The 19,413-nt window shown below is 42.5% G+C and overlaps 1 protein-coding gene across 2 annotated transcripts in view; it reads right to left on the reverse strand.

Annotated features, from left to right (window-relative positions):
• Positions 1 to 423: 423 nt before the first annotated feature.
• Positions 424 to 19,413, reverse strand: part of SMYD3 (SET and MYND domain containing 3) — a 632,714-nt gene continuing 613,724 nt past the window's right edge. For both annotated transcript variants that reach the window (XM_004578490.4, XM_058669436.1), the window contains exons 11-12: positions 14,588 to 14,696; positions 424 to 732 (exon numbers count right to left, since the gene is read on the reverse strand). In XM_004578490.4, the coding sequence (XP_004578547.1) occupies positions 631 to 732; positions 14,588 to 14,696 (211 nt within the window). In that variant the 3' untranslated portion in view covers positions 424 to 630. The remainder of the gene's footprint in view (positions 733 to 14,587; positions 14,697 to 19,413) is intronic.

Raw genomic sequence — 19,413 nt, forward strand, 5'->3', positions numbered from 1 at the left:
AGAAAGTACACCATATACACAACGTTATAAAACATACACAAGAAAGATTTACACAAAGAGCTCTAAAACATTCACAAACACTTTTGGCATTAAGATTTCCTATTATTTTTCAAACAACATCTGAAATGAATTGTTTCTACGATTTAGAGTAAAATGTTCTTGAGTTGAAGATGTAGTTAGAGGTAAACGATGGACATAAACATTTTTCACAAAAGTAGAGACAGTGATGTCAAAATTCTCATAATCTTGCCAACAGTAAGTTTCCACTTAGAGGTAAATGTGAAAACAGTGACTTCTATCCAATTATTACATACACTCAAAGTTATAATTTACACTGTCATACTTTTTATTAAGATTCTCTAAAACGTTGATATCATAAATGTTAAGATCACCAATGAGTGAGCAAAGAAAACAATTACTAAATGGCAATTCAACAACTTTTTAGTATTTATTGTAATCGTGCTTCTCTACAACTAGTGATTCTTACAGTTTGCAAACTACACAGCTGCTTTATTTACCTACATAAACACAGAAGAGCATTTCTAGTAGGGGAAGGTCACACCACAAACAAGGTACAGAGGGTGTAACCTCAATAAGGCATCCGATAAATGCATGTAGGTAGTATTTCCATTAGGACGCTCTTATGTTGGCATCGCATTCTTCCAAGAGCAGAATCAAATCTTCAATCAGGCTGTGTTCTCTGCCATGGGTCACTCGCATGATATCAAATGCCTAAAGAGAAAGAATGAAACACAAATTAGATCTCAAACAGGTGAGTCTTGGCCTACTCCTCATCTTGTGCCCATGATGCTGGGGGGCCTGACAAACCCTATGAGTCTATAGAGTGCTACAGGATGGCAGTTTATTAGGCTCATGGCATTGAGATTTTCTGAGCCAAAATATGCAGCAACAAGAGTGACCCAGCGCTGGATGCAGCTTATAGCCAGCTACCTCACACCTTGAGTCATATGGGCGACCAACAATGATCTTCAGAGGTTATTAGTGCATAGGTCTGGTGGACAGAGTTTCAAGAAGAGCTATGAAAATGATTAAATCATATGAAGAATGAATTATCATGCTGCTACCTTCTAGAAGCTTTTTTTCAATTCTCATCTAAAGACACTGAGATCATTATGTACATACATTCTTGGTTTCATTTTGTATCAGCTCTCAGCTGATGTAGATACTGGCATGGTGACAACCTTCCTCCTTCCTTTTTCCCCATGAAGTCCATTACTAAATGCTGTCAAATGCTCCCTCCAAAGTATTTCTGAAACCATGACACACTTTGTGCTTATCTCGATAATAGAACACAGTAGAAGTGAAGCTGCTGTTAACTGAGGCTGGGCCACAAAGACCATGCAGCCTCTGCTTGTTCAGCGGTATGCTTAGTCCTGAGCTATGGGCTGCCTGTCAGGGACAGACCACTGGTAGGACTCTGCCTGACAGTCCTAGCTGAGCTCATCTGTTAAGCCATCTTAGTCAAGTTGCCACACATGTGCATAAAGAAGCCTCAGTGGACTCCAGGGCCCAGCCAGAAGCCAGCCAGATAAAACACTAGAGAGTGAGTCTTTCCAGATGAGGCACAAGACGGTGCAGAGAAGAGGAAAGGCATTTTTAGTGTGCTCTGAGCATCCAAATTCCCAATGCCAACCCCCAGAATCTGTGACCCCCCCCACACACCCAGAATCAATATAATTAATTCAGTTTGGGGGATAATCTGTTATGGAGCAAAAAATAGCCAGAACTCTTTCCAAAGTATTTTTGTAATGAGTAAGTTAGAAATAAAAATATCATCTTGTGTTGCTCAAATGCAGGAGCAGGGGAGGGATGGAGGAGCTGGGATGGGGAAAAAAAAAGAGGTTCAGAGTCACTTCGTTCAACGTGCATGTGCCCTGCAGCCCCACAGAGACAGGACTCTGATGGCCATGAAGCCACTAGCCAAGGCCCTGGCATGTAGCATCCAGGCTTTCAGCCCTGGATGCATCAGAGTATCAAATGGACACCTTCCGAAGAGATACTAGAGCCAGAGCCCACAAACTATCAATAGACACCTGCTCTCTGGGAATGCAGTCTGGGGTCCAGCAGACACTCAGAAGCCCACAGGGTGTAGAACAACATGGGGGCACTGTCAAGAAATAACAGCAACTACTCATTGCTCAACGCCCATTTACAGTGAGTATAATTGTCAATTGTGTGGTTGTGTGCAATTAATCTCATCATGTCCGTAGAACATTATTTACTAAATCGCTCTTAGAAATTCAAATCACTTCCAATTGTTTGCTGTGATTTGGGGCAGATCTCCCAGCATTTGAGGTTTGTTTTTTGTCTGTTTGTTTTTGCCTCTTTTGATGATTTGTTCAGGATAGACTCCTCGGGGTGGAATTCTTGGCTATGAACATCTTTAAGGTCGCAGAGATTTGAGAGCTGAAAGCACATAGGTGGTCACAGGAGAATTGCAGCCTGAAGAGACACACTTTGTCTCAGCTTGGATAAATGCTTTCAGTCTGCATTCCTGCCTTGATTTATTTATTTGGAAGGCAGAGTTACTTACACACACACACACACACACACACACACACACACACACAGAGGGTGGGGGGAGGGAGGAGGAGAGACAGAGGTCTTCCATGCACTGATTTACTCCTCAGATAGCTGCAATGTCTGGGCTAGGCCAAAATCAGGAGTCTTCCTCTGGGTCTCCCACATGGGTACAGGGCTGTTCTCTGCTGCTCTCTTCCAGGCTATTAGCAGGGAGCTGGACTGGAAGTAGAGCAGCTGAGACTCAAACCAGCACTCATGTGGGACTCTGGCACTAAACGCGGAGGCTTAACCCTCTATGGCACAACATTGGTCTTCCCTTCCCACTACCCCCTCCTTTAAAAAAAAGTCCCCATTTAGGCTGGTAGAAAGGAGATAGGCCACTGAGGAAGCCTAGACGTAGCTGCTGAAGTAGCCAATCAGGAGAAAGGAAAGGAAGCTCACATCCTGATTGGAGCAGCAGGCAGCCAAGCTCTGAGAGATTCCTCTGGGCAGAAGATGAAAACAAGTGCCTGATGCCAATCAGGGAACAGGTGCCTCCTGCCCTTTTCTCTCGTCTCAGAGCCACCTTGGGGCTGCCCAGCCATGTCAAGTTCTGAGGCAAAGACCTGCCATGGAGAACAGGGATTTCTTGGATCGGAGTGATTCATTAGGAATCCTTTTGTTTGAAAGCTGTCTTAGATGCTCTCTTCCCTTTCACTCTACACAGGGCTACATGTATGTGTGTGTGCGCTCTGGCAAGGGAGGATGAATGCACCAGAAACATCGTGCGAGAAAATCTGGGCAGACAGAGGCATAACCCTCCACCCTGAGGGAAACAAAAATTAAAATGCCCAGGCCTACTCTGTGAGGACTTCCTCCCTCCTTTCACTCCCAGGCACCTGCTGCTGGTCGAGGCTGGCCTAGATTCTCAGGAGAGCTCTCCAACTTCTTTGGTTTTGGTCTCCTCGAGAATCATGTGACCTGGAAGCTAAATGACAAGGCCAGCTTCTTCTCTCTGATGGGGACAGGTTCACTTGCTTGCTGAAGGCTCCAGTCTTCCTTCCCCATTGCCTTCCTTCCAGCTCCAGTTCTAAGTTTCCCTTTCTCTCCCTTGGCAGGGATAAGAGGCAGGTCTTCTCTGCTCCAGGACCAAGTTCATTGCTATTGTTACAGAGTCTCCCTGCTCACCTGATGAACATTCCTGTTGCCCACCTCAGGGAAGGGGAGGTACCCATGCATGGGTAGTATGCATCCAGCCACCTCTCTCTCTCTCTCTCTCTCTCTCTCTCTCAGGACTCAAATCAGTCTCCATTCCCTGACTGTACTATATCACTTCCAGCTGCAAACACCTTGCAGTAACCAAGGTGAGGGGGCAGAGTTTCTGCTGGACATTGCTTCGAGGGTACCCTGAGAGGGCCCAGGGCCCTTCCCATTCACTACGCAGCCGGCCTGTCTCACATCTTACTAGGTGGTGGGTGTAGCACTGGAAGCAAAGACAGCACATGAGCTGACCCCTGTGTGTGTATGGGTAAGATGCAATACATTAACATTAGAAGATCTTGTATCAAGAAGCAGAGAGGAAATAGGTAGAGATGAAGGCAGAGGGATAGAAGAGTAAATTTTAGAAATCTATGTTGTTTGCCTTAAAACTAAAACTGAATATGGATATGATCAATGAGATCATAATTTTGAGTGATGGATTGACTCTGTGTGTGTGTGTGTGTGTGTGAGAGAGAGAGAGAGAGAGAGAGAGAGACAGACAGACAGACAGACAGACATAGATTTGTTGCTCTAGATCCACCTAGGCCTACAGGGAAGCCAGACAAACAGTTCCCAGGGATCTGGGAAGATCCCTGTTGTCTCCAGACCTGACCCTTCAGCCCAGTAGGAATACAAGCAGGACTTCCCCTTACCCGACTGCCCCTCATAATTAAGTTAGCATAAATCTTGGCTAGACAAGAACAACTGTTTCCAGTAGCTGTGTCTGTCTCCCTGCAGCCCCTCCTAAAAGTCACACATGTGCATGTGAGAGAGGACAATTTTGATTTAATTTCCTGCAGCAGGACATAAAATAGATTAAGGAAATGTAAAATTGGAGCCAGCTCACATTGGGAAAAGTTTATCTCTTTCCATTAAATTTCATTTTTTTAATGGTAGCATTTAAAAAGAGCCTGCACATAATCTTTCACAGAGGACTCCTTGAAGCCTCCCGGGGAGGGCTGCACCTACGCACAGAATCCAAATGTCACATGAAAAATCACAGCACAGATCGTGTGGCACATGACAGGCACATGGTTCACCCAGGAATAAAGATGGGGTCTCCAGGAATGATTTACATCGCATCCCATCTTTTTGTAAGTAATTGCAGAATTGTGGTCATATATTAAATAAAATGAATTATGTCTAACAATGATTTAAAATTGGGAACAATATAGCTTTCATATTAATTTTTAATACAAATATATTAAGCTTATCAAGGATCTCATATACTTTCTACCGTGAGCCTGAGGAATCCAATAAATGAGTTCCCCAAGCATGATTAAATACGGATATAAAACCAGAGGAAAAACTACATGCATGATAAGAACCTCCAGAATCAGATCACAACAAGGGAAAGTGCCAAGTGCATTTCCTTACGCCCAACTCAGAATGAAAGGCGATGGGAAAAGGCAGGTCTAGAGCACTCAAAATGGGAAATGGACGCAGCTACAGCCCTGACACATGAAGCAGCTTTGGGGTCCACAAAAAGCTCTTGAGAAAGGGTAGCAGAGAGTCTGGGAGGCTCTGATGACCTCTCTGAGCTTGGCAGCACCTCCACTGACCCCACTCCACCCTACACCTGGCATGATTCTCCAAGTGTAGATTCTGTGGCAGAGATCTGTCCTTCGGTGAGAGAGGATTTTCTTTGAAAGAACATCTACCTATTCATTCACTCCATATATTCTGAGCAGCTGTAGTGATTAAGACCTGGCCTTTGCCCTGGGGAGAGTTCTGGCACAGTCTGGGAGGCAACATTTGACTACCAGATCATTACAGCAGAACAATGTATATTAAACAGAGATGCAAAGTGCTGGGGTACCCCAAGGAGAAGGGACCAGGGATGCCCAAGAAAACCTTAGGAGGAGTTACCAATGAACTGAGAACTTAGTATTGTGACTTCCAGTGCTAGCAATTATTTTAAAAAGAGTTGCTGTTGTGTCATTGTGTTTTATCTAATAATTCTGATGAATATTTATTGAACACCCGAGAGACCCTGAAGGAATCGTGTTTCCTCCCTGGGTCTCAATTCCCTCAGCTGAATAATCAGACTGGACAATCCAAGTCCCAGGTGTAGTACAATGCACCATGATAGAGTCAGGAGCTATAAATTTGATTTCCTTCCAAATAGTTATTGATTTCTAATTTAATTTCATTGGGCTCAAAGAATTCACTTTCACATTCATTGAGATTTATGTTTCAGAATATGCTCTACCATGATATATGCTATGCAGATATTTGAGAAAATACATATTCTGCTATTCTCAGGTGGAATGCTTTATATATCTCAATCATATCCTATTGATTAATGGTGCTATCAAATTCTACTATATCCTAGCTATTTTTCTCAAGTTGCTCTATCAATAATGGACAGAGGCTTTTTGATGTCCCCCAGTGGTTGCCTGCACAGCCTTTCTCCCACTCCTGGCTCAAGCAATGCTTGAGATTATTAGGGCACTGGGTGCTGATTTTGCTGGAATCTGCTGGTTGCTAGGTTTCAGGGCCACCTGGACCTATTTTATTTGGAACCCACAGGATGTCAAATTGGTACTGTTTTCTTGTGGGACCAGCGCAATACGCTGAGCCAGAATTGAGTTCACTCTCAGCTTAGCACATGCACAGCTCATTGTTGTCCCTCTGGTCCTGCAACCTTTGCCACAGTGCACAAAATGAGGCATGATGTGGCACTAGGGTTATGCATCTGCTGACTGTTAGGTCTGGGGGCCACTCAGACTTATTTTGGTTGGAAGTGTAAGATGCCAATTTTGGTATTGTTTTCCCTGTGGGACCAATGCAATATGCTGAGCTGGAAGTGAGTTCACTCCCAACTTAGCGCTTGCTCAGTTCACTGTTATCCTTCTGGTGCTGCAGCCTTTGTTACAGTGCACAAAATGACACCCAATGTGGCACTGATGGGGGTCTAGGCTGTGAAAGTTGCTCTATTCCTGACCCACTGCTTGGGTCTGCCACTGTGTTCATGGTCAGATCAAACAAATCAGCAGGGCAAGATAGTGGCAAAGGGTGAGAATAGGTTTAAACTGATGGAGAATAATTAGCCAGGGTAAATAGAATGGCAGAGCGGCACCTGGAAACCCATGGACACAGGGAAGCGGTGGATACAATGGAGTGTGTTGCAGTGACCAGATATCCCAGCAGCAGTCAGCTATTGGTGATCAGTGATCGGAGCGCTATCGGCAATGGGGTGGGAAGGGGAGTTAACCAAAGATCAGGAGGTAAATCCAGGCAAAGACAAATATGTTTTACTCTATTTAGATAATTAATTTGCTATTTTAGACAGACTACTTGTATAATTTCTGATATAAATACATTAGGGTTTAAGTCTAAAATTTTATAGTTTTCCATTTGTTCTTTTTTGGCTAGTGTGTCTATTCTTCCTGCATCTGTGGGTTACTTGGAGATTTCTTAGAATTTCATTATGCAGATTTTTGTTTGTTTTTAGTATAACTCTTTATGTGGCTTTTTAAAGTTGTTGTTCCAGGTCTTCCACTATGTATTTAATACATACCTTACTTCCCTTTATTAGTCTTACTATGTTACCAGTCCTAGCCAAGTGTAAGAACTTCATTTTTCTTTACAACCCTTTATCCTCCACCATTCAGAACAGAACTGTTCTAACTATTCCCACCCCATATTTAGAACTGCTTCAGTGTTACATTCTTACTTCAACTACCAAACAAAATAGGTAACTGAAGAAGCAAAGTGCACCTTACTTACCCGGCATTCTGCTCACTGTGTTCTTTATGCCCTGGGGATCCACCATTCCTTCTTGGATTATTTTCTGTTTCCAGAATTTCCTTCAGTCATTCTTTAAGCATTGGCTTTCTGGTGACAAATTTTCTTTACTTGTCTTTCATTCGGGAATATCTTGATTTCCCCTTTATTCTTTTTTTTCATTTTACATTTTATTATTATTATTATTATCATTTTATGATACAGTCCCGTAGGACATTCTTGCTAAACACATGTTTTTGGGTTAACAGATCTTTGCATCCAGTACTTGAATAAGAATCTTACTTGCATCTAGCCTTCTTGATTTCTGATGACAAAATCCCATTATAGTTAAAATGATTTTTCTCCTGCAAGTAAGGTATCGTTTGCTTTTGTCTTTAGTTTTACTTGACTATAACAGTGTTAGTGTGGACTTCCTGGATTTCTTTGACTTTATCTTTTGGAGGCTCACTTAGTTTCTTGAATGTGCAATTTTGGAAGTTTTATCTTTTTAAAAATTTATTAATATAAAATACATAGACTACAAAATACATACAGATCACATAATTTATCACTTTAACCACTCTTTAAATGTTCAGTTGCATTAAGTGCGTTCACACTGTTATGCAACCATGATTATATCCAGAATTTTTACATTATCCTATACTAAAGCTGAGAGCATGCTAGTAACTTCCTAGCCTGCACTCTCTCTCTAGATGCTGATAAGCAATGACTTACTGTCTATGTATTTTGCCATTCTAAGCATCTCAGATATGTGAAATTATAAAGTGTCTGTCTTTCTGTAGCTTCTTTCACTTAACATAAACCTTTCAAAGTTCATCTATGCATGGCAAGGGCCAGAATTTCATTCCTTTTTAAGGCTGAGATCTACTTCACTGTAAGAATATACTCCATTTAGCATATTTCTTTTTTATGTTGTTGAGAGTTTCCTCCAATGCATAAAAGTTTTAAATTTTGATAAAGCCTTGTGTCTATTTTTTCCTTGTCTACTTTTGGTGTTACAAAAAAAAATCTTTACTAAAATCAATGTCATAAAGTTTCCCTCCTCATGTTTTTAGCTATCTATACAGCTTTGCTGTTATGTCAGGTCCTTGATACATTTTGAGTTATCTTCTGTGTACGGTGTTAGATAAAGGTCCATCTTACATTCGTTCGCATGTGGATATTAGTTTCACCGCTACCATTTGTTGATACAGTCATTTCCCAATGAGTAGTCTTGACATCCTTGTTGAAAATCATCTGAAGACATGAAGGCTTATTAATGGGCTCTTTATGCCTTTGGATTAACGGGCTCTTTGCACTGTTGATCTGCTTCTTCATATTTATGGTGTCTTGAGCATCCTTGTAGATTTTGAAAACTGAGATCTAGAACCATTTCCATTTTTTTTTTTCTTTCCCCTAGATCTTGGACAGGGGATTAGAAAGGATGTTACATGAAGCACTTTACAGTCCCAAATGAGGTTTGTTATGGATTTTCTATGTGTAAGAAAATAAATTCATGGGAGTTTTTGACAGGGATAGCACTGAGTCTGCAGCTCACTTCTTGCAGTACTGACATTTTATGTTTTCCAATCCATAAACATGATAGGTCATTCTAATTATTTTTATCATCTTAATTTCAGCAATGTTTTATATTTTCTAGTTGTTAACTTTTTTGGTTAATTCCTAATGATTTTAGTTTGCACGGTAGTATTGTAAATAGAATACATTTCTTAGTTTCCTTCCTGGAATGTTCATTGTCACTGTGTGACTCACATGTGTGCTGATTTTGTGTCCTGCTACTTTGTTGAATTCATTTAAAGTTTTTAACAACTGTCCAAAGTGGAACTTTCCATTTTCTACATATAAAACCATGTCAGCCACGACTTGTCATAATTATGCTTCTTCCTTTCCAATTTCAACGCCTTCATCATTATTTCTCCCAGCGTTTTTCTACCCAACCCTCTTTCACTTCTTCGGGAAGTTGAGACCTTTTCTCACTGATCCACAAGTCCTGTCTGTCCAGTTTTCTTTGGTTTCAGTCTTTTTTCCCTGTTTTTCAGATTGGGTAGTTTCTATCACGTGACTCACCGAGATCACCAGTTCATTCTTCTGCTCCCTCCATGTTGCTGTTGAACGTCACTCTGTTTATTTCAGTATTGTGCTTATGAGTCTTTGAATTTCTACCTGAGTTCTTAAGTTTTTAATATTTAGTACTTCTGTACTAAGACTTTCTATTTTTTTCATTTGTTTTAATGGTGCTTATCATTTTTCTTTGAGGCGTTTTTATAGTGGCCACTTTTAAACCTTTGTCTGATAATTCTAATATTTTTCTTAAGGTTGGGATTTGCTGTCCTTTGATTGTTTTCTTTTAAGATTGAGGGATTATTATCTCTTGATGTGTGTGATTTCTAACTGAAACATAGATAGTTTGAGTATTCTGTTATGAAATTAGAACTTCTCGTTTAAATCTTTTTCTTCAATTGACTTTTTCTAGTTTCTCCGGAGGAATAGGAGGATGGTGTAGTTAATGCCAGGTGGAAATGCAAGTCCAGTTTTCCCAGTGGCTCTTAGAGCCGAGCTGACATAACCTTCCTAGTAGGGGAATTTCTGCTTATTTTCTTTAATATGGCGTCAATACTTTGCTTGCATTTTACCCGTCATTTTCTGCCTAGTTTCATTGTGTTTCAATTGAAAAATACTTAAGAAACTGGTGATTTCTATGCAGAGCTCAGTAGCAGGCATTCACAAATACAAGGGGGACTTCCAAAAAACTCTTGAAAGGTACCAGTGGGAGTTGGCATATCTGTAAGGTGTCCTGCCTACCTTCTCTCCCTCCCTCCTGGCCCATTAACATGTGGTTTTACACATCTGGAGTGGGGCTTTTTAACCAGGAAACCACTGGTCACTTGGAACATCCATGGAAAGGCTGCGGAAAATTTCCTTGCCTAGAGAATACACAAAATTTTCTTGATGTACATTTTTCTCTGGTTAACTGGTCATTTCTTATCAGATTCTGAGGTAAGAGACCAGAGAGGTAAAAAAAACAATGTAGCAGATTAAGAATTGTGAACAAAAGAATTGCACTCTCAAAATCAGCTGCTATAAAAGGATGCACGCCCGGGTTTAGGTCGCACAGAGCCTGAGTGCCACTCTGAACTCTCTGGATGCGTCAAAGTAGCTGATAAGTGCAGCAGTGAAAGCAGAAATGTCGGAGATTTGTGGCCTGCACTCCCTGATCAGATTTAGACGCTCAAAATGGAAAAATGTTTCAAAGAGAAATAGGGACTCAACAAATAAAATACAGCATGAAAAGTTAAGATCTAGATTAAAAAAACGGTTATTCAGGGTAAAGAAGAATGGCTTTTATATCCTGATTTCTGCTAACAAAGCATTACTAACACAGCAGCCACACTGGATCCAGGGTTGGGGAGCTCACAGAGAAGAAACAGGCTCATTGACAAGACAGCCCAGATGCGGACAGTTTATCCTTGAGATCCAAGAAATCAAATTAGAGGGAAACAAAAAATAAATGCAGAGAAATCAAAGTAGACTAGAGACACAGAGACAAACACACTGGGAAGGGCCTAGGACTGTCCTGTGCAGCAATGCTGAAGAATTTCAGCTGAGAGGCAGTGGAAAGGCAGGCCTAAACCCAAGCAGAGCTGGCTAACATGGATTCCTTTCCTGGGGGAGCCTGGGGCCTAACTGAATCTGCAACCAATTTGTTTCTGGTGCTGCTCTGGTTTCTGTTCCAAACTCAGGCTTTGAAAACCTTACTCGGCCTATTTCATTTCACTATTTCCAGGGTTTCTGAGACAAAAAGAAAACCAAGGGGGTGCCCAAATAAAAAGAATGTCAATTCTGAAAGGCAAAGAATCCAGCCTCCTTATCCCCTCTTTGGGTTCTTGGATTCTTGAGAAAGCTTGGGAAAAAAGACTTTCTACACAAAGAAACTGACCTAGGACTTCTCAGAGATGGGTATGATCATGCCACCCCTCTGCTAAAACACACTCAGCAAACGTTATGAAAAGACCTGGTCTGTTAGCCAGAGAGAGCCAAAAGAGAAAGGCCAAGAGGCCAAGGTGGGACTTCAAAAGCTCTCTATTCACACACACACACACACACACACACACACACACACTCCATTCGTTCAAGCATGTGTGCCTGGGTTGGTCAGCACCAGAAGGTACAAAAGGTAGGTAAGAGTCAGGGTACCTTGAGGAATCACCATTCATCTTGAGAAAACAAAACATACCACAGAGACAGCTGGGGAGACAGTGATACGATATAATTGCTCAGTGGGAAAACAGCCACACGGCTACAACACACAGCACAGAAACCAACTAATGGAAGACTGATCAGAAGGCAACTTCCTCTAACACGAATAATCCATAACAGCCTCAAAATGCTGGAGACTGGCAAATTCATTCTCACACTCTACCTTATTTACATCTCAAAACAACTCCCTGGGATGGATATTACCCTCATCTTAAAAATAAAATTATAGGGCATGAGAGCTAAGTGTGGAAAGTGGAGTCCCCCTCACAGAAACAGGCTGGGGTGTTAGGCACCTGTGCCCCCCTGGTGCTGTGGGCTCCATGTAGTACTGAGTGAAAATAATTTTAGCAAAGAACTCCTGGTACTGGTGAACTCACGGTCGCATGCGTTTTAGGGGATACCTTCATTGCCAAGGCAGCAGTTGCACATGGTGCAGGATTTATGATTACTGATGCAGATGGAAATCTTTATTTCAAATAGTCCATTTCCTGGGAGCTTTTTTGTCAGCTTAGACTAGGTTGCTGTGGTAACCACTCCTAGGGGCTGGTACAAGCTCAGCCTCTTACTTCTCTGGGAAGGAACACAGACATCCACCCTGAGCTTGGGGAAACTCCTTAGTTTGACCTTGCACCTTGTGGTTCATGTGGGCCTCTGATGCTGTAATGCAATATGTGAAATTATGGACTAGGGTGGAGGTTTCGATCATGTCTAGCTTGCAAAAGGTAACCTCTACCAGGATGGGTTTTTATGTCTCTGGAGAGAATTAACTAGTTAGGCAGCCAAGTTGCCAGCTCTTTTTTAAACTTTCATATATTTTCCCTGCACACATCCACTTCCTCCACAGGTAGGGGTTTTTTTTGTTGGTTGGTTGGTTTTTCGTTTTTTTTTCAAACCAGCATCACCTCTCCGTTTTTTTGTTTGTTTTGGATGGGGGAGGCAGAAAGGACAGAAAGAGACACACAGAGAAAATCTTCCTCTTGCTAGTTCATTCCCCCAAAATGATCGCTCACATGAGCCAGGGCAGAAGCAGGCCTAGGCCAGGATCTCCAAACTAGTCTTCCACGGAGACTGCAAGATGATGAGGCGTTTTGTCATTGGTCTGAGTTGGGGTGGCAGATAAAGTAAAAGGAACAGGAAGAGCTGAGTGCCTTGAGGAAATCCGGTTGACCATAGGCTGATTTCAATTAGAGATTAGAAAAAAGCACCATGGCTAGATTTCAACAAAAATTAGCATTAGCGAATCTTATTCTTAAGCCTCCTGGAGGCATTTTCTCATTTCTTTTATCTCAATTTGGGTAGCTGCCCGTGCTATGGAATCAGCCAGCCAGCCCCTAGGTACTTCCTGAGCAACCCTGAAGCAGAGTGCCATCCTTCAACTGTATTTTTCTGAAGGCAAAAGCATTGTGGCCCATAGACTTTCATTAAAGTGTTGATGCTATAGGACCCATTAGTACCTGAGCCAGAGGAGCACATGAACTTAAAGAGCCATGGTCTTTCATTTAAGGGAATGTACAGAAACTGTAATAGAGACAGTCATATCCAGTGAAGGGTCAATGCAGTATGCATCTCTACTTCCAATTAAAGATGGACTCACAATGAAACTTAGATATATCTTGACAATAGAATGGTGGACTCTCTGCCATTGTCTGTGCCCACAATGTCAGGATACACTTAAATAGCAGAATGATGGACTTATGACTGCTTATGAAGGACTATACTATTATAATAATATAGGGGAAATTAGTGGGAGCAGGAAGAGAATTTTGCGTGGGGGTAAGGGAAATCCCAGAGCTTATGGAATTATACCATTAAAAAAAAGAAAGAAAAAAGATCCACGGGTTGAAAGAAAAGCAGTTGTGCTATGGTGGGAAGGCCAGGACAGCAGGCTCCATAAGATGCTGAAAACAAGCGTCACTCTTACACGAGGCATTAGAGCATGGACTTGGACTCACTTCTTGCATTTGGTTCCTTGACATTTATTACTAGGCTCATCATATTGTTCCCTGTCCCCTTTCACATCCTTCCTTTCCAACAACGAACGCTTCCTAAATTCCATGTACTTTGCATGGCACTGAGTTGGTTACAGGGACCATTATAAAGTCTCCTTATGGTGCTGAGATGCATGGGTCACCAGGCCAGCCTACTGAGATGAGCAGACTTATGGGAGCTTAAGGAGGAAATCACACTGGCACTGGAACTTCATGGAACAGCCGAGTTCTGGTGGGGAGGGTATTTAAGGCAGAGGATATAGCTGTCTAAAGACTTCGGAGTGAACAGCTTAGGATGTAGGGAGATGGTGAATGGCATGGTTTGCACTGTGCACATAGGGAAGGATGGGGGAAGAGTATGGAAGGGTGGGAAGGGTATGGAGGTTGCAAAGGTGCACTGCAGTTTGTAGTCTTGTCTGACAAGCAAGCAGTACCGACTGTGTTCTGTGGACAATGGGTGGGAGACATGGAGACAGGTGTTACGTTCATCATGGGAAGAAGTACCAGGTTCAGGGCTATTCTGAGACTGGATTGTACCAATTCACAAGAGTGATTGTTAAAATTACCATTAAGCATTGGGGCTGGCTGATTCTATATTTGTAGTTTAAAATCAATCATGGCGGGTATATTTATTCCACAGAAACTGGCAAACATCATAAACAGGGTTTTTTTTTCTTCCCAGAGCTGGTTGTCTGAGCACATGTCTGAGGCAGAATTCCTCAGAAGAAAAATTCACCAAGAAAACGCTCAGCCACAACCAGAAAAACAACAGCACCAAGTGGAAGTACGTGAGATTTCGGCACACTCACCAGTCTCAGATTCTTCATGGCTTGGGGAAACATGCCTTGATGTAACTGCAGTTTGCCAACTTTCATGACTTGCACACCTCGGACAGGATGGCTTCCCGGGAAAAAAATCCTGGAAGAAAACAAACGGCCAACAGTGTCAGAGCGTTCACCTTTGCAGTCAGCATTTCATCAGTAGACTATAAAAGTGGGAGCAAACACTGGCTGTGAATGTTAATGAGCCACTGAAGGGAAATTAGCTTTGCAATGCTGGAGAACTCAGTGCTGAGGGCAGTTAACACATCATCAGTCTCCAGATCCCCAGTAAGTCAAGGTCAGGACTACAGTACCCTTCTAATAAATACTAGTGCCAAGAAACAAAAGTTTGCATCTCTGCTTTTATATGTGGGGGAGGTAGGTAGGAAGATCGGGCACTAATCCCATCCTCCAGTGTCTTCTATGAAGTGGCAGCAGTAACACAGACCTGGAACCAAAGATTGCCTCTAACAGATATTTGTTGGAAATAGCAAAGTTTACATGATCTTCCAACCAGATACCACCATGCCCTCTCAACCTTTGAACTGGACAGCTCCCCCATTACATTTTCATTGTGGAGTACATCAAGATCTATTTTATCATCTCAGTGGATTATAACTTTTTTTAAAATACCCTGTCTGTGCTCTCCATGGTGTGTCATATGGAGGAGGAACTCCACACATATTTAATCTCTCACACAGAATAGAATAGTGCGCTTTAGGGGGTCAAAAGCTGAGGACGTGTGCTGTTTCAGGCCCAGTGAAAAGTTAGCTTACTCTAGCTCACTGCAATAATTTACTACATCAGATTCAACAAGATGTGTGCAGCTTGCAACTGTACCCTCTATTCTTAGAGAATACTAAGATCTTGCTGTCCAAAGATCCTTAAGTTTGGAGAAAAATGAAATTATAAATGTGTTTTGGTGCAATAAAAATTGAAATTACATAGTTTTTTTCCCTCTTTTTTATTGCATTTCATTTTATGGCATCGTTTCATAGGCTCTGAGGTTCCCCAACCCCTCCCCATACCCTCTCCCCATGGTGAATTACTCCACCTTGTTGCAGTATTACAGTTCATATCCAGTCATGCTTCTTTCATTGCAAGCATGTATCATGCATAGAGTCCAGCATGTTATTGTCCAGATAAGTTCAACAGTTTCTTGGGGAGACAATCTCTGGTCTAAAAGCAGAGCTGGCAGAATATTGTTCTGACCAATTAAAAGCCATAATATAACATCAACAACAGTTTACAACATTACGGAGTTAATTGACATTGTATTGAGTGACTGATAGGTTAGAAAATGTTAGGAAATGCAAGTTCTTAACCACATCCTGTGACTACTTCATTGACATTTCAATTTTAGTTTATATACAACTGGCTTCTATACACCTTAAAATGGCTATAGGATACTATTCAGCTGTTTCATGTCTATTTTCATTTTTGTATTTAGCAGTTTATTGTATTGAAGCATAATTTTTACTGAACTTGGCAGATTTTAGGATAGTCCAAACTGGCTTATAACTCTGACAAGGCATATGTCAACAGTTAAGGTGCAGAACAGTTTTAGGAGGGGTGTGCAGAGAAATCTTCCACTCCCCAGTGAGGAGTAACTTATTTTCATGTCCTACCTAGTAAGGTATATGTGAGTCCCTGCTGAACTTTTCCTGTCTGGTTCTAAGCTTTCCTTGTTGTTCTCTATCTATTCTAATTTTGTTGTTTTGTTTTGTTTTTTTTTTGGGGGGGGGGCCTCCGGGGCGACCCTGATGGTAATTGCAGGAGATGGTGGGGATCCAAAGTTGGAACTAAGTAAAGCCTGAGAAAGCTCCTCTCCATAGTCCTGAAGGTAGTTTACTGCTCTGATTCTGCAGACAGCTCAGGGATCCTGGCTGTTGTTCCGATGACCTTGGATTCTGCGAGGAAGGATTTGGGCTTCTTCCATCCCATGTGGGAGATTCAAATGGGAGTGGATGACCTCAGAGTTCTTGGCCTCTGAAGGTACTCCAGTTCCCCGTGTTCTCCTTGGCAATTGGGATGTAGTCCTTGGTGCCCATACTGATAGTCCTTGGTGAGGATCCGGGAGTCTCCAGGGTTGGGGTACAAGCCTCCTCCTGTCCACCTGCTCTGCTCTGGGATCCCTCCTGCTTCATGCATATGACCTCCTGTTAAGAGGTTGTCAGGATCGCTCTTGATTCCCCCTGTATGTCTTTGTAGTTTTACTGTTGTCTAATGCTGATTCAAGTCTGTTGTCTATAAGTTACCCGTTATGTTCTTGATAGGTTATACTTCATGTCTTCCTCACACATTCTAGGGAGATGGAAGATTTCTCTGCTCTCCCGCCCCATTATGAAATCACATAGTTTTTTATAAGATCTATTTTCCATGAACTTTGAAAAAGATGCCACAAGAGCATAGATCTTAAACATTTTGCAGAATAAGTTAATCTCTCAATTTCATTTTCCATGACTTTCTGAAATCCTCACCAACAGACGCTGCTCACTTATACTGTAATGATGTCCTTATCAACTCACTAGAAGTGACCAACTTGTAAATATATATGCTACATCTCACCAAGAATACATTCTACGTAAGCAATACAGTTGACAATAGAGTGTGACTTGTTGAGTCTTATGATCCTGTGACTGATTGGGGGAGAGCTGAAGCTTGCTACTGGCAGCCTGCATTACAAAAGAGCAGAACACGTATCACTAGCTGAAGGAAGGTCCAAATTCAAAACCCCAAGTAGTTTCTAGTGAAAGTGTATCACTTAAAAAAATCCTAAATTCAACCACTCTAAGTCAGGGATCCTGTACTGTGTAGGAGCATATATGATGGGAGAGAACCACCACACTATATAGAGAAGAAGCTGTCTCCTCAAGGCCCCCAAACCCTTCAGGTACAAAACAAATACACAAGGGCCAAGGCAGTAGTCCAGTATTGAACATTAGTTAGACCCAGCATCAAGCATTCTGTCTATAGCACAAGTTCAGTTCAAACCTGATGAAGTGGACTGGCAAAATGAAGTACTGAAGAGAGAGGGGACTGACCTTTGGATCAGGAAAAGACTTTCCCACAGGAGCGAAAGAGGACCTGCACAGGGTCCTAAGGATGCAGAAAGGCTTTCTGGGGGCGAAAGAGGACTATGCATCCACCCCGTTGGAGCCTGGGCATAGGAGGACACCATGGCATCAGCTGCTCCAGAACCACAGGTGCCAGCCCACAGTTACCAACAGGATAACCCCGGGAGTCTCGGGGCTGGCCTTGTGCCTGGTACTGTTCTAACTGCTCCCCATCTATTAGCCATTGGAACTGACATTTAAACTCTGCAACACTGTGGAGGGCAAGCAGATATTACTGGGGAGATCTGCAATCTCCCCTCCCCTCACCATGAAATGTGATATAAAAACTTTTTATGTTCTTGCTCTCAGAAGAGTACAAAGCAATACCTAGGAGGAAAATATTTGACCAATAGAAGGCTGGCTATGTCTCTTTTAAAGACCTGAAGAGGGGATAAAACAAAAAGAGACACCTGGATCTTTGAGTTTTCTTCCTCTCTTGGGTATGCCAAGAGGTCAATCACTTCACCTTTTACCCCAACAAAATGAACATCATTATCTTCTTGTGTGGGAAAGTTTTAAGACCCCCCCAGACAAAAGGCTTAAGTGCAGGATGCTATTATCAGAGGGTAATTGCGCAGGACACTTTCCTTGAAAAGAACACCTGGATTGGAGATTTTATTTTATGGCTATGAATGTGGCATAATTAAATTTAGAGGCCAAAAAGTAATTTTATACTAATAACCACTCCACTAAGTAGATGTCTGTCATATCAGCTAACAGAAGGGGAAAAAAATTCTTCTGTTCCGTGATGGTACAGAAAAAGTGGTATGTAATTATGCCATGACAGGTCTCTGCCCTGGTCACTTAAAGATATGAAAAAAAAACATGGAGTTTAATAAGCAGAGCAGAAGAGGGGGTTGTCTGGCAGAGAGGACTTCAACATCAATATTTATGGAGCAGTGTCGCAGCTCTGGCTAGAGTGCTGACTGCAGGCCCGTTTTTGCAGGCCCCACAGGTGACATACAGAGTATGAATCATGACTGCTGCTTGCTGCAACAGCACCCCAAGGAAAACCCTGCAGGAAAGCTCACTCCTGCTGGAAGAAGTTCTCCACCGAAGGTACGAGTTTTCATCAACTTTACCATGGGTGGCAGTGGTGAGAAGGGAGCAGGACCTGTTCATGAATGTCAGAAATCAAGGCCAGAATGAGAACCTAAACTGAGGAAGGAATTAGAAGTGACTGAGGACTTAGAGAACTGAAAAAGGATCTGGGTGAGAAGGTGATGCTGAGGTCTAAGCCCAATGCTGCGACGCTTCAAGGTGGCTCTCTAACCTCGGTTAGCAGGTACGCACAGGTAAGTTGCAGAAATGAGGCAAAATAAACCAGGACAAAGAGGGGCATGTGCCTTCCCACGCTGAGGAGCAGACAATCGGCCCTTTGGGAACAGCTGGGACTTAGTGGAGAGGGTTTGGGCCGAGCTGGGGATGGTTCAGACCACAGATGATGGGTCCCGAGCCAAGCAAGTGGCTCGGGTGATGGTTCAGGAGGATGCACAGGGACAGTGAGCACACAGGCCAGGAGAGGGCCAGGAAGTGTTGAGGCATCAGCTGAAACTAAGAAGCTTGGGTGTCCCCCGTATAGACAGTTAGGCACTGCCAAAAGAGGCTGAGGGTATTTCACAGGGAGAGGAGACAAAGAGTCTTAAGACACAGTGGTGGCAGTGAGAATAAGAAAGAAGAATTAGAGAAAAAAAGATG

Source organism: Ochotona princeps, chromosome 10 (assembly GCF_030435755.1).
Source record: "Ochotona princeps isolate mOchPri1 chromosome 10, mOchPri1.hap1, whole genome shotgun sequence".
NCBI classification, from domain to species: Eukaryota; Metazoa; Chordata; class Mammalia; order Lagomorpha; family Ochotonidae; genus Ochotona; species Ochotona princeps.